The sequence below is a fragment of the Mastigoproctus giganteus genome, chromosome 2 (assembly GCF_048544385.1).
Source record: "Mastigoproctus giganteus isolate SK-2022 chromosome 2, ASM4854438v1, whole genome shotgun sequence".
Taxonomy (NCBI): domain Eukaryota; kingdom Metazoa; phylum Arthropoda; class Arachnida; order Uropygi; family Thelyphonidae; genus Mastigoproctus; species Mastigoproctus giganteus.
The window spans coordinates 175,765,925-175,778,189 of record NC_143576.1 but is presented as its reverse complement, the minus strand read 5'-3'; the positions used below and the strand labels follow the sequence as shown (position 1 = coordinate 175,778,189).

At 38.9% G+C, this 12,265-nt stretch overlaps 1 protein-coding gene across 1 annotated transcript in view; it reads left to right on the top strand.

Annotated features, from left to right (window-relative positions):
- Positions 1-2,051: 2,051 nt before the first annotated feature.
- The window catches only part of LOC150089769 (uncharacterized), a 157,948-nt gene continuing 147,734 nt past the window's right edge, over positions 2,052-12,265 (top strand). The window contains exon 1 of the mRNA XM_090368797.1: positions 2,052-2,423. Within this exon, the coding sequence (XP_090224923.1) occupies positions 2,375-2,423 (49 nt within the window). The 5' untranslated portion in view covers positions 2,052-2,374. The remainder of the gene's footprint in view (positions 2,424-12,265) is intronic.

Sequence of the window (12,265 nt, the reverse complement as noted above, 5' to 3'; positions counted from 1 at the left end):
ACCATGGAATGGATAACCTAGTCTCTCAGAACGTCAAGATAATCACTGGCAGTAATTCGTCATCAGAGTAATGATAGGACCTAAAGAATACCACGATACTACTGCCCAAATCATTGCTGATCCTCTTTCATATCTGAGGGTTGGCGCAAGACAGACATTCGCCAACCTAAATTCATCTTGATGTTGGAAAAAGTATGAATGATGATGATTAATCTGAAAATATGGCACGTTTACAATCATCAAGAGCCCAATTTTTGTGCGTCTTCCACCATTGCATCCACTTTCTAGCATTACCATCAGAAACGAATGGTTTGATAATAGCGGCTCTGCCATAAATTTCAGGACTCATTAAGTTCAGAAGTTATTTTTGAAGCAGAGTTTTATGTTTTCCGGCTGCAATCAATCCTTTTCAGTGTCCTGTGGTCTCTTTTAATCAGCTTAGATTTTCTGCTACAGCTCGTTTTATCAGAGTTTGTTTTTCCATACTCGGTGAATGCAAACATAACTTTCGATATAGTTGTTCTGGATACGTTAAACAAATCAACAGTTTTAGTCATCGATGTCCCTGTTAAACGTGAAGCAACAATTAGACCTCTTTGGAATTCAGACAAGTCAGTCATTTTCTTCATCTTTTTATATCACTTCTTTGTATCACCTTTTTATATCGCCTCTTAATAAACATCAGCTTTTATCGTCTTTCCTTCACAGTACCACCTGAAAGAAACAAACAAAAAATCATCATTACATGTTGATAAATATATCATACAAACCATTATAAAACCTATTATTTTTAATTGCCTTTCTACTCGCTTACTGTTATTGCTGTACAGGTCTTCTAACCAAAAGTTGACACTTTGTGCTTTGCTTAATATCCTGTAAAATATTCAAAAAAAGTAATCGAACAATGATTACTTAATTGGCTGAGGTCTGAGTACTGGTGAATTATTTTATAATTGGTATTGCAACGACAGTTACTCTTTCGATAACGTAGTTAACTTAGTTTATTCTCCCATAGCCCTGATTTTCCACTTCATAAAATATTTAGAATATTTTCAATTTTCGTGAAGCATTTCTGGAGCAAAAATGCACTCACTGAACGTGTTAAAAAACTAATTAATTGATTTTTCTGACGTTCGTCTCTCTCCCCCCCCTATTCTTTCATCATTTATTTCTTCGAAATCATGCTCTCGCCTCTAAAAAGTACATATCCAGGTCACCTCTACCACTTGGACATCACCTTTAGCATCTCTATCACAGCTATATGCGTCACATGACTCACTTCTTCTGTCTAACTCACTCGCTGCTATCTTAAAATATCTTAATCCCACGAAAACTTAAAGTGTGCTGCATCCACACACACCGTGTGATGTCAGCGCACCTTCGATGCTACCACGTGCTTTCAACACACGACGCAATGGCAGGCCGAAGTAATCAAAGCCACGAGAATAACTAATAGAAACTTGAGACAGAATCGAATGACCACCTGTGCCCGGATGCTGTTGAAATAATAGCTCGTAACCCATTTCTTGCAACACTGTGCCTTGTTTCTTTCGTAAGTGGAGAAACTAGACGAACTCGCTCTGCTGAGCAGCCATCTAATTTCGCTGACCTCGTTCGGTCTCTGCGGCCCTAGTTGAATTTCCGCGTCAAGTGAGAAGATGAGGTGAGAAGTCTGAGAGACAGAGAGAGAGAGAGAGAGAGAGAGTGAGCTAGTGTTAAGTGAAATGAACGTAGGACGAAGGGGGATCGTTACTCCCCCCCCCCAAGAGAAGGTGTAGTCGGCAGCTGCAACATGATCCACATCATTAGTTCTGCAGGTTGGAGAATTGCAACCAAAATCTCGGCAATAAGTCGAACAAAGAACGAACTGGAATGACACGCCGTCCGGGAGGGTTCACTGGAGCGAAAGGGAAAAATAAAGTCTTACCTAGACGATCGTGTTGCCGCTAGCTGCTAGTGAGATCGGCAAATGACGTCACCACGGTACGCACAACGCCAATGTTGCGCACACGGCGATTGCTCGGTTATCCTTTTTGATTGGAAGAGTAACTTGTCGGCTGAGGTACGCTCCTTTTTAGTGGAGGTGCCGATCTTGCAGGCGAACAAGCATTTTTGGCGGACACGTAATTTTTTTTCTCCTTCTTATCTCCGGTTGTTTCTTTGCATCCCGCTCTGAGGGTGCTTTCTGCAGAACAGGACGTTTCTTCGCTTCTGTCAGAGCAGAAGTACGAAAAAATAAAAACAGCTGCACGCCCACGCAAGTACTTAGCCGGTATCTTTCGCTGGCTTCTGTCCGCGTGCTTGGTTTTCATCCCCCGGTTTGGATTTTTGCTTCTCGTTAAATGATACTCGAATTTTGATCGCAGAACAGGAAATGGCACCCAAGTACGATCGGAAGAAGGATACACACAAGGCCGGAAGCAGTAAGTTGTTTTTGTTTTTATTAAACTCTGCACTGGTAAGGTTTGAATGGCCGGGAGTGATTGAACTTTGGACATGCGCGCTGTATCTGCTTTCATAAAACTGAGGGGTATCTAAGAAAGTTCGCTAGCTAGAACGTGAGGATACAGACGATATTCTGTAAAAGATTCGTGGAAAGGGATGTCACATCTTCGTAACTGATAATAAGCATGTTAGTCAACACCTAGGAACAAAAGGCTAAAAATATTAATAAATAACAACATTCCGTTCAAAGAATTGTCTATTTACCGAAATTCGCTTGTAAGCAGCGTATGAGCGTGCGTGTGCACGTGAACCATTAAAAGACGCTTTCTAACTCGGAAGCTCTCCTGGAACTGCTGATGCTGATAGCTGAAGCCCGTGTACATCAAATTCTCTTCTTAACAAGGGACTTTGGCGTGTACAGCGACGGCAGTTACAAAGATGCCTCACTGCATGACCTACATCTAATGTTTTTGTAACGCGGGAAAGCAATCTTTACAGTTGACACCGAATTAATTCAACTGCGCTGAACCCTCCCCCCACCCCGCTGTACTATAGCATTGCAGGGGTACTTCAAGGCAATTATTGAAACCAAATAAAAATTCGTAAAGGCAAAATTCATAAAATACTCGACCCACACGGAAAACTGAGGGTCGATTGTTCAACCTCATGTCAATTTAGAGACAGCGCTATCCACAGTTCTAAGTTGCTGATATCGTTTTTCGGTGTATAGTGTCATCAGAATAGGTGAATCCACAATACACTTAAAAATCTGAGTCACTGCCAGGACAGCTGTTTCGAAGCTACTGGCTTCTCGTCAGCTGGCGGGTGGTCTCTGTTAGAGAATGTATGCCGAACTGCGACCAGGGTAATATGCCTAAGTGAGCGGTCAAACTTCCAAAAAAGGACATGCTATGCAATTTAAAAATACAAATACTTAAATTTTTAAATAGAGCTTTTTAAAACGAGGAGCTACACAATAGAAAGCATTATGTCTGATAACGAATAATAACAACCGGGGATTACTATGATTATGATTACTTTTAGGTAATAAGCCCCCAATGGTCAAATAAATGAAATCCGTTCTTTCCACAGCTATTTTTCGAAGTTCATCGAGATTGCTAATCCTTATAGCAATACTATAAGGCTTCAGTATAATGTGTCTATAAATTGTGTGTATTCTTATTTGCATGTTTTCTGAACGGAAAACCGAACTTCCATGAGTTACAACCACGCAACCCTCGTCTAAGACCAACTAACTCAGCCACGTTGTGAAATAAAGCAGATAAAAATTCCCCGTCATTAATGAAATTCAAACAAAGGCCCTTTCCACCCGGTGTGGGTGGACAGCGATTGCAACCATCCCCACGAGGAGGTATACCTTTAATACAAATTTATAGTTGAAGGATTGAATTAGGGACACCTTTGAAAGAGAAACAAAAGAGATCAAATGACTGAATATCATTTTTTAAAATCGTTTGAATTCTATCAAGTATTGAGAGAGCCGATCTTTTATGATCCAGAGCTTTTCTGGTATTCATGCTAAAAATGAACAGTTAGAAATATTGCCACTCCCGAAACCTTTTCTAAATAATTGCGTGGATGTATGAGATGAGCTATCGGCAGATAACTCTAGTAGAGAGTAAAGAGAAATGCGAAACGTGCGCTGAAGCTTCCTTTGTAGAGAACCCCCCCGGGACAAGTAGCAACTGAAGAGCCAAGGATTCCATGGCTTAATAGCGCTTCAAGTTAACCACAATGTAGCGGCACTAAAGGGATTTATTTTAAAGAGAATGTTTTCATTTCATCGTAATCAACTGCCTCGAATGATTCACTGCAATCATGAATAGCCACAAATAATTTACAACTTGTCAGCTGTTTGTCATTTAAACCTTGTTCAAACTTCCACCAGCAATTTTCTTTTAATAAATTTTTATTCCTTTGCAAAATGTTTAAGTGCATTTACAATAGTAAATTACCCGGTGTTTCAGAGTCACACCCAATGTTTAGGTAGTCAAGTGCTATTGGGTTCTATATGGGTGAGAATCAGAACCTTCCGGCATTTTCTGTTTGATTTTGAATTCTTACTCGCTGCCATGGTTGGTACCAGTTAAGTAATTTGTCTTTCAGTTTCGCATGCATTAAGGCTGATTTATTTGATGATGACTGATAGAATTAGAGAAACTCCCATCTAAAAGGTAAAATGGATTCGAAGTTATTTTCTCAGAACAACTTCGAATTTCCAATCTGGGTTTGAAAGAGAATTTCGTTAAAAACAAAATTAAAAAATGGCCAATGCCACGACTAAGTGCCACCCTGAGCGTATAGTAGCCGCGACAGCTGTTCAACTTAAACCATATTGTGCCGTCTATATTATATTTTTTAATTGCGTGTATTCTATGGTCGATTTTTTGTTTTGCTAGAGGAAGGACCATAGTTTCCGGGAGAAAAAACCACGCTACCCTCGCCTGAGACAGAATAATTCAGCCACATTGTGAAAAGACCCATAAAAGTTCCTCGCGTCATTGACGGGATTCAAACTCAAGCCTTTTCCACCCGGTTTGGGGTGGAGGCAATTCTACCAACTATGCTACCCACGAGGATGTGCATAAACTGTATCGGTCATTAATCGAGCATTAAGGCTACACTCATCTAATAAATTGAGAATAATCGGAGAGGATAAATTCAGGCTACTTATAAGATAGAAATTAATCTTGCCTTTGCTAGTTGAAACGAGTTTATTTTCATTATAATTATTTTTACGAAGTTGATATAAAATATATAAATCTACAACACATCGTATTTGTTTGATATAACTCTGGCCAATGAACCACCGATGCAATTTATACGAAGAACAATCAGACCATTTACCAAATTCAATTGTTATCCACTAAAGCCCGTTGACAAGTTCAGTAAATGAAAGCAGTTTAATTTCAATAATGGAAATTTATGATTTTAAGAGGTTGCATTCAAGTTTGGAAGACAAAGGCAAGCCATAGAGCTCCTCTTGATCGATTGCGTACCATAACGAAGCCACTGTCACGAGCAAAAGCTTTTACGATCTACTCATAACGAAAAAAAAGAAAGCTGAAAGAGAATCCTTCTGAAGTTTTATCATCATCCATTGTTGCATGTTCGAGCAAGTTATCAAACGTTACCCATAGCAACAAGAAAAGTTATTTGATAAAAAGACGAGTAAAGCCATCTGAATATTTTCTGCTTTTTGTAGTCCTAATCCGTTTTCGTACATAAAAGCCAGTCACTCGTAACACTAAAATAGCAAAAACTTTTTAATGCTATTATTATTCCATATAGAGTTATGCGCATGCGCATAAAACTAGTACAGTTTAATTTCCAGAACAATACGTCTGTTACCAAAAAAGCGGAGGCAACGGTTTAAAAAGCTACTCGCGTGCTGAACTCTTCACGCGGATGGCAGTTATTTGTTACTCTAAAATGAATGATCAAAGCATGCGCCACCACCTCTGCTTCTGCTGAAGAAAACGTGTCGCATGACATAATGTTGGAAACCGGGTCTGTTGTCTGGAGACTGCCAGGCATTATTAGGTGAGCGAGAACACTATAGACAAGACACATTTGCAGCAGCAACATCCGGAATTTCGAATTTCTGGTAAAATCGATAGCATGGCGGACAACGCGTAGTAATCAGGCGAAAGTCCAACTCTCAGTGCTTTAGTATTTGCTGGGCGTCAACGAATTGCAAGAGCATTCAGTTAGTGTTTCGTAGAAGGCAATTCATTTTTTAAAATTAATGTGGTGCGGCGATATTGAGGTGATTTAAGTGTCGATATCTTAGTAAGGTGGGCGAGTTTCCACTCCCAGTTAATCAATAAACAGAAAAATACCGGGCTGTTGTGAAGTTACACACACACAATAAAGGGATGATCGTTCAGTTCACCTTTTTTAATAAGGCAGCGCTCTTTTCAGAAGGGGCCACAAAGAAGGAACAAAACATTAAATGCAGTTAATGAATTTCAAGACCTTCTGGATCGATACCAAGTAATATTATCGAGAATATTTTTCCCTAAAGACCTATCCCTGTCGAGATTCCTTTTCTGCCTTGTCAGTCGTTTATTGAACCTCTGATTCTGCTGTACTTTTTTCTGGAATGATAATAGAATTTATTGTAAACTACGTATTTTCACCATAAACTTTCCATCTATTGAGTTGGAGGAATGTTTTCTTCACTTTTTAGTAGTTATGTGAATCTTTTTTCCTGGGGTAGAAATTTTGCCCTCATGAGAACTTGGTTTCCAATAATGTATTCACCATTATGAGTAATAATGACAGCACTAATTTTTTTTTTTTTTTGACTTGTGCAGCATAAGCCATAGGCTTTCTTGCACCATGCGGCCATTACTAATACTAATAAAGCCATTCCCACCACAGCCCATCAGGCATCTGCACACTGAGGATGCCTTCGCAGAGACCATCCGATCTCATCCTGGAAAGATGTCTCCAGATCATTATGGTCAGATGCTCTCGATGACTGCAAGATGCTTGTTGGGGAAGGCCTGAGGAAGGCATCATGATTAACGGCACTCTGATCTCTGCTACTTTGACGGAGATGCTGTGATCTTCCACACGAAGATTATGTGGTCGATGAATATATTTTTAAATTCAGGGCAGTCTTTGGACAGAATGAATTTCCGTCCGTCCAAAGACATCCAAGCTAACCCCTATCCCCCATTAGAATCATACACTAAATTTGCTTTTTGCTGTTGTAGTGGGATTTCTTACAAACCTCACCTATTATCAGCTCTCGAAAGAGTAAGAGAGCTCTTACAGCTCTCTGACTGTTTATAAGGGTAATTTCTTGTTAATTTATGCAGACAGAATTGGCCAAAGTTTTAAGTAGTTATGGTCTCGCATTATAATACGTATAAAGAAATAAGTTATTACATAGAGATATACATATAATTTGGCCTTTTGATAATACTTTTCCGCTACAAGCCTGTTGGCTTGCATTGTGGTTGCTTATTTGATGAATGACTTCTGATGCTGTGGTGTTATTGTGGTTCCAGGGACTTTACGTGGAGCCTGATTGAGGTATTCCCCTTTACTGTTAGCTGCTGTTCTGTTGGGACCGTTCGGGTTTGAGGAAAAGTTGACTTCTTCATTGTGACCACAATTCGTGGTTTAGACGTCTGCTTCTTCGGGTGGATTTCTACTCATTTTGAATCTTCATGGTGGACCTACAAGTATCAATTGGATCCTTGTAGCTCATCACAATCTTATGATGGGACTTTATAGCGTCAGATGCCTTAATGATATTGCATTGTGATATGGACATTACATTGAGAACGAATTGACCCTCTACGAGGGAATCTGAAATAATTGTACATCGACATTGTTCAGTGGTACAGCATTGTAAATAGGTTTCAAGGTTGCCGGGAAAACTAGCTGGGACTGCTTAGTACAATAAATAAATGAAATAAAAGACTTTCCCACGAAAGATTTAACAGAACTTCATCAGGTACTTATTTTTATTAGTATCTCAAAATTTTTGGTTGCAACTTATCTTTTGAACACTTTTATGACTAACTGGATTTCCAAAGACATGTTTTCACGACTATACGAGTTATGAACATAAAAATGTGTTTTTACCTAGAATAGACATAATATATCTGAATATATTCGATAGATCTCTATCTGAATATAATTATAAGAAGCACTTTTGTTGACCGAAACAAACATGAACTAGTTTTCTGTTAAGAACGATCATTTACATTGTTTCTTCAGTTTCCAAAAATCTTATCATCTTCCTTTATTCACTTAATTTTTTGCCTTCTTTTTGCCGAATAAAATTATTGGTTGGTCATTCATGCCATCAGTTGTGACGTTCTTTAAATGATAAACTCCGTTTGTCCCTCGACTTTTCCTCAAAGTTTAGATTCCAAATATTAGTTGACTTTTAAAGATCCATTGAGCCACAAAAAGTTTCTGTGCAACCGTGAATTATAATTTATTTAGTGTCTAGACAGAATACTCCAGACGACGTCCGCATTCAGACGATGAAACGTGAATTATTAACAATAGGAACGCAACCCATTGTTGTCAGCTTCATTGTTTACTTCAGCTGCAAGGGCAGCATGGTGGAAGTTTTGGACATGTGCTGCTAATTGTGTTTTTTATTATTACTTTCGGATTTAAAAATACTAGTTTTTTTTTGGTGTAGCGTGCTCCATTTAATACAGATTCAATAATCGATATAATGGGATTAGGGGAACGTTTTGCTATTGTGCGTTAAACTAAAACATTCATTTCAGGTAAACAAAGCAGATACGTTTTGTTTAGCAAAGAAATGGTATTTTGATTGAATAGATTTGTGCGCAATGGCTGCCGAGCTTGTAAATTCAGAAAAATAACAATAGATCATATTTAATATTTATGTTAACGATTGCGTATTATTGTACCTTGAGATGAGTAACCTTTTTGTACGATGGTATTCTTCAGTTAAAATCCATTTTTTCATTTATTAAACTAAGCGGTCCCAGATAACTTTTCTAGCATCCCTGCCACCTATTTACAGTACTTTGCAAATATCAGACATATACTGCTCTGCTACAAGTTGGTTACCATCCCTGGCACTTGGAACCGGGCCAGGTATCCACTATCAAGCAAAGGGGATGCACATAATTCAAGCAAAGGGGATGTACATAATTCAAATGCATGTCCTCAACTATGAAGCCCGTGTAGTTCTGCTTTTCATGTCCGAGGAAGTGTAATGTCAAGTCATAAATCCAACGCACAATTAAAATCCATTAACAGATTATCGGGAAACGATTTTTCTCTCTGTGCCATTAATCAATATTTTTTTTCAGTGTTCGGCCGACGAAATAAAATTTGGCTGACCACACACTGATTACTATAATGTTCTATACATTGTCATATTAGGTAATAACCTCATCCACCAACATGTTTTATGTCCATAATTTGCGTTAGCTCTCTGATCATTTGCCTGTTTGCAGGACGGAAAAACCCGTGATTCTGAGAGAAAGCTCTTTCTGACCTCGCCCGAGACCGGCTAACTCAGCCACGTGACAAAAATCCCATAAAAGTTACTCGTGTTATAACCACTCGCTTCGCAAGAGATAAGAATGAAATTTTTTCAGATTTTTTAATCACATTACTAAATTTCTTTTGCCAGCCTTTAGTTTAAACTCTTCCCAGATGGCTTGATTCGTCGCCACGTTTTTAAGGTCATTGTGGATTTCTCATCTGTACTTTTTACTGTTGAGATTACGTTGTCAGTTAACCCTGACGGATTTGCTATTTCTAAGGGGTAAATTATGATTAAAAGGGTAAAACACTGGAGTAGATCTCCATGTTTTGATTTATTCGTTTTTCGGAATGACTGTTTTGGAAATTGTAGTCCTTATTTGTCAAAGAGCCGCCACTGAGTCTTGTACACAAGAGGAAGGAATTATTTCACAGTTGTTTCTAAGGGCCCGACCATATTACTAAACCGTGCAATAAATTATGTTAAATCATGTTAACCTGCGGGCCGTGCAGTAGAGTAATCATTGCCAATAAATTACTAAAATGGATTCTGGACTCCTGTTTTATTAGCTATCTAGCTTTATAAATTTTCAGTGTTGCAATTACTTCTCATTTATTTAGTGTCTTGATAACATACTTCATCGTAAGTGTAATTGTAGCGATGTTGAAACTGTAGATATTTGCAATGATAACACCCAGGTCTTTGTATGGAGAAGAGTTTCTGCCATTGTTGAGAAAGTCTGTGATCTTTGGATGTCTTTGTAGGGGAAAAGATGGCATAAATTAAGATTCCATATTTACAGAGAGATTTAGTTTATGTATGTAACCCTTTAGTTCTTGTCTCCACTACCAGTGAAACATATGTTCCGCGTTCATTTTACTAATCCATTCAGGGCCTTGTATAATTCAGTCAGGTTCCCCATAAGGTGTACAGTTGCCAAGATTTGCAGTTCACATCTTGAAAGCGTTCTTCTTATAGATATCGATTAGCATTCTATAAACAATATAGTTGCCCTCTTTGAACCCTCTCTAGAAGTTCTGTCTTTCTTTTCAGTTGTAGCCTGCAGAATAAACACAATATTTCAAATGCGGTCTCATCATCGCTTTATACAGACTCAACAAACATTGCTCAAAGAAAAATAGCCTAATGACGAACCATGCGAGAAAACCGCACGTTAGGTTTGGAGCCTGCAGAACAAATTCGATGCAGGAATGAGGATTTTGTTGCTTAAATGTGCAGTTGCGGGTGCTCACCCCCCCATTTAGGAGGAATAGACTTTGTCCTTCCAAAATACGTTGAGAAATAGCTGTCGTTCTACTCAATGTTCGCAAAAGTCCATCTTGCGAATTTCCAAGCTTCGGTATCCCTTGTAGTAGCAATTTTTGCATATGCTGAATTTTATAATTAAGTCAGTGTAATATATTGTTAGTGCTCGCAATGCTATCGTCTTTGGACGTCTGATTGATGTGAAGCTACAATAGTACTAGCTGCTCCATCTATCAATAAAGTTGCCAATTTTCGTTGATATGCTCTTCAAAAGCAGGCACCGCTGCAGTGGGCATTGACAGTTTCCCGCAAAAATGAACAAGCTGTCAGGTGCTCTGTTTTCTCGAACCTCTTAAATTGTCTGGATAATGAAGATGGCGACAATGGTCTGGGTCTGCTTCTCACGACCTTCTCAAAGGAAACTTCCATAAATGTCACAGACTCAGAATTCTTGTGGTACGGCTTAGTATTAGGATTAGTAGTGTAAATGATGCAAGAAAGCAAGCTTATATAGCATAATAGAAAAAAAAAAACCTTCCCATATCACCTGTCCATCCCCTCCAATAATATTTCTAGTTCTACCATTTATTCAAACTGCCTACTTCCAAAACAACATATGGAGGTGTGTTCCAACAATCAATCATTCGCTGTCTGAAGGCAAGGCAAAATTCTTCACATCTATCCTACAACCATCCTTGCTCAATTTGAATTTATGACCCCCCCCATGCTGCGCGTAGTCTCAGCAAGAGGAAGAATACTGTCAGCATTGAGCTTGCCCAATCCATTCAGAGCCTTGAACACCTCAATCAGATCACCTCGCAGGTGTCTAGTCTCTACACGCTGCAATTTTCAGTGTGTGAAGACTACAACTGAAATACTCTTCAACTGAAATTTCTACACTGCAATTGAAATTTCTCAATCCATTTGTCTAATTTTTATAGATAACGAGAGTAATAAAGGTAAGCAGTATCTTAGCTAGCTTCCTGTCATTAACTACCCCTCCAAACTTATATATTCAAACAAACATCTTCATAAATATTATTAATAAACATAGAAAACAACAATCGGCCCAGCACTGAACCATGGAGTGACTCCAAGAATAACATTAATCCAACGAAGAGCGATGTCCATTAATAACCACTCTGTATTTTCTTGCACAATCATCCCTTTATCCATTGTAGTAACTTGCCCTTAATGTCACACTGCTCCACTTTATACAGCAGTGTTTTATGTGCAACAATATCAAAAACTTTCCTGATTCCAAGTGGCATAGTATTTAGGATTAGGCTCCACCTGTGATTTCCCACATCTGCGCCGTATGCACTCTGTGATGGAATGCAGAACTACTGTATAAGCCAGAAAAAAGTGTAGTGTCTAGTTTATGCAGTATTGTGTTATGTTCTGTTGTTGTGTCTCAGGCTACTTGCCCGCAGGGCCCCTAGTGGTACCCTACGTTGCTCGTCACTACCACTGGGAGGTGAGCCAGGCTGCCCTCATACTTTGGCTGATCTCCGCCAGGGTCGCCTGAGCTTT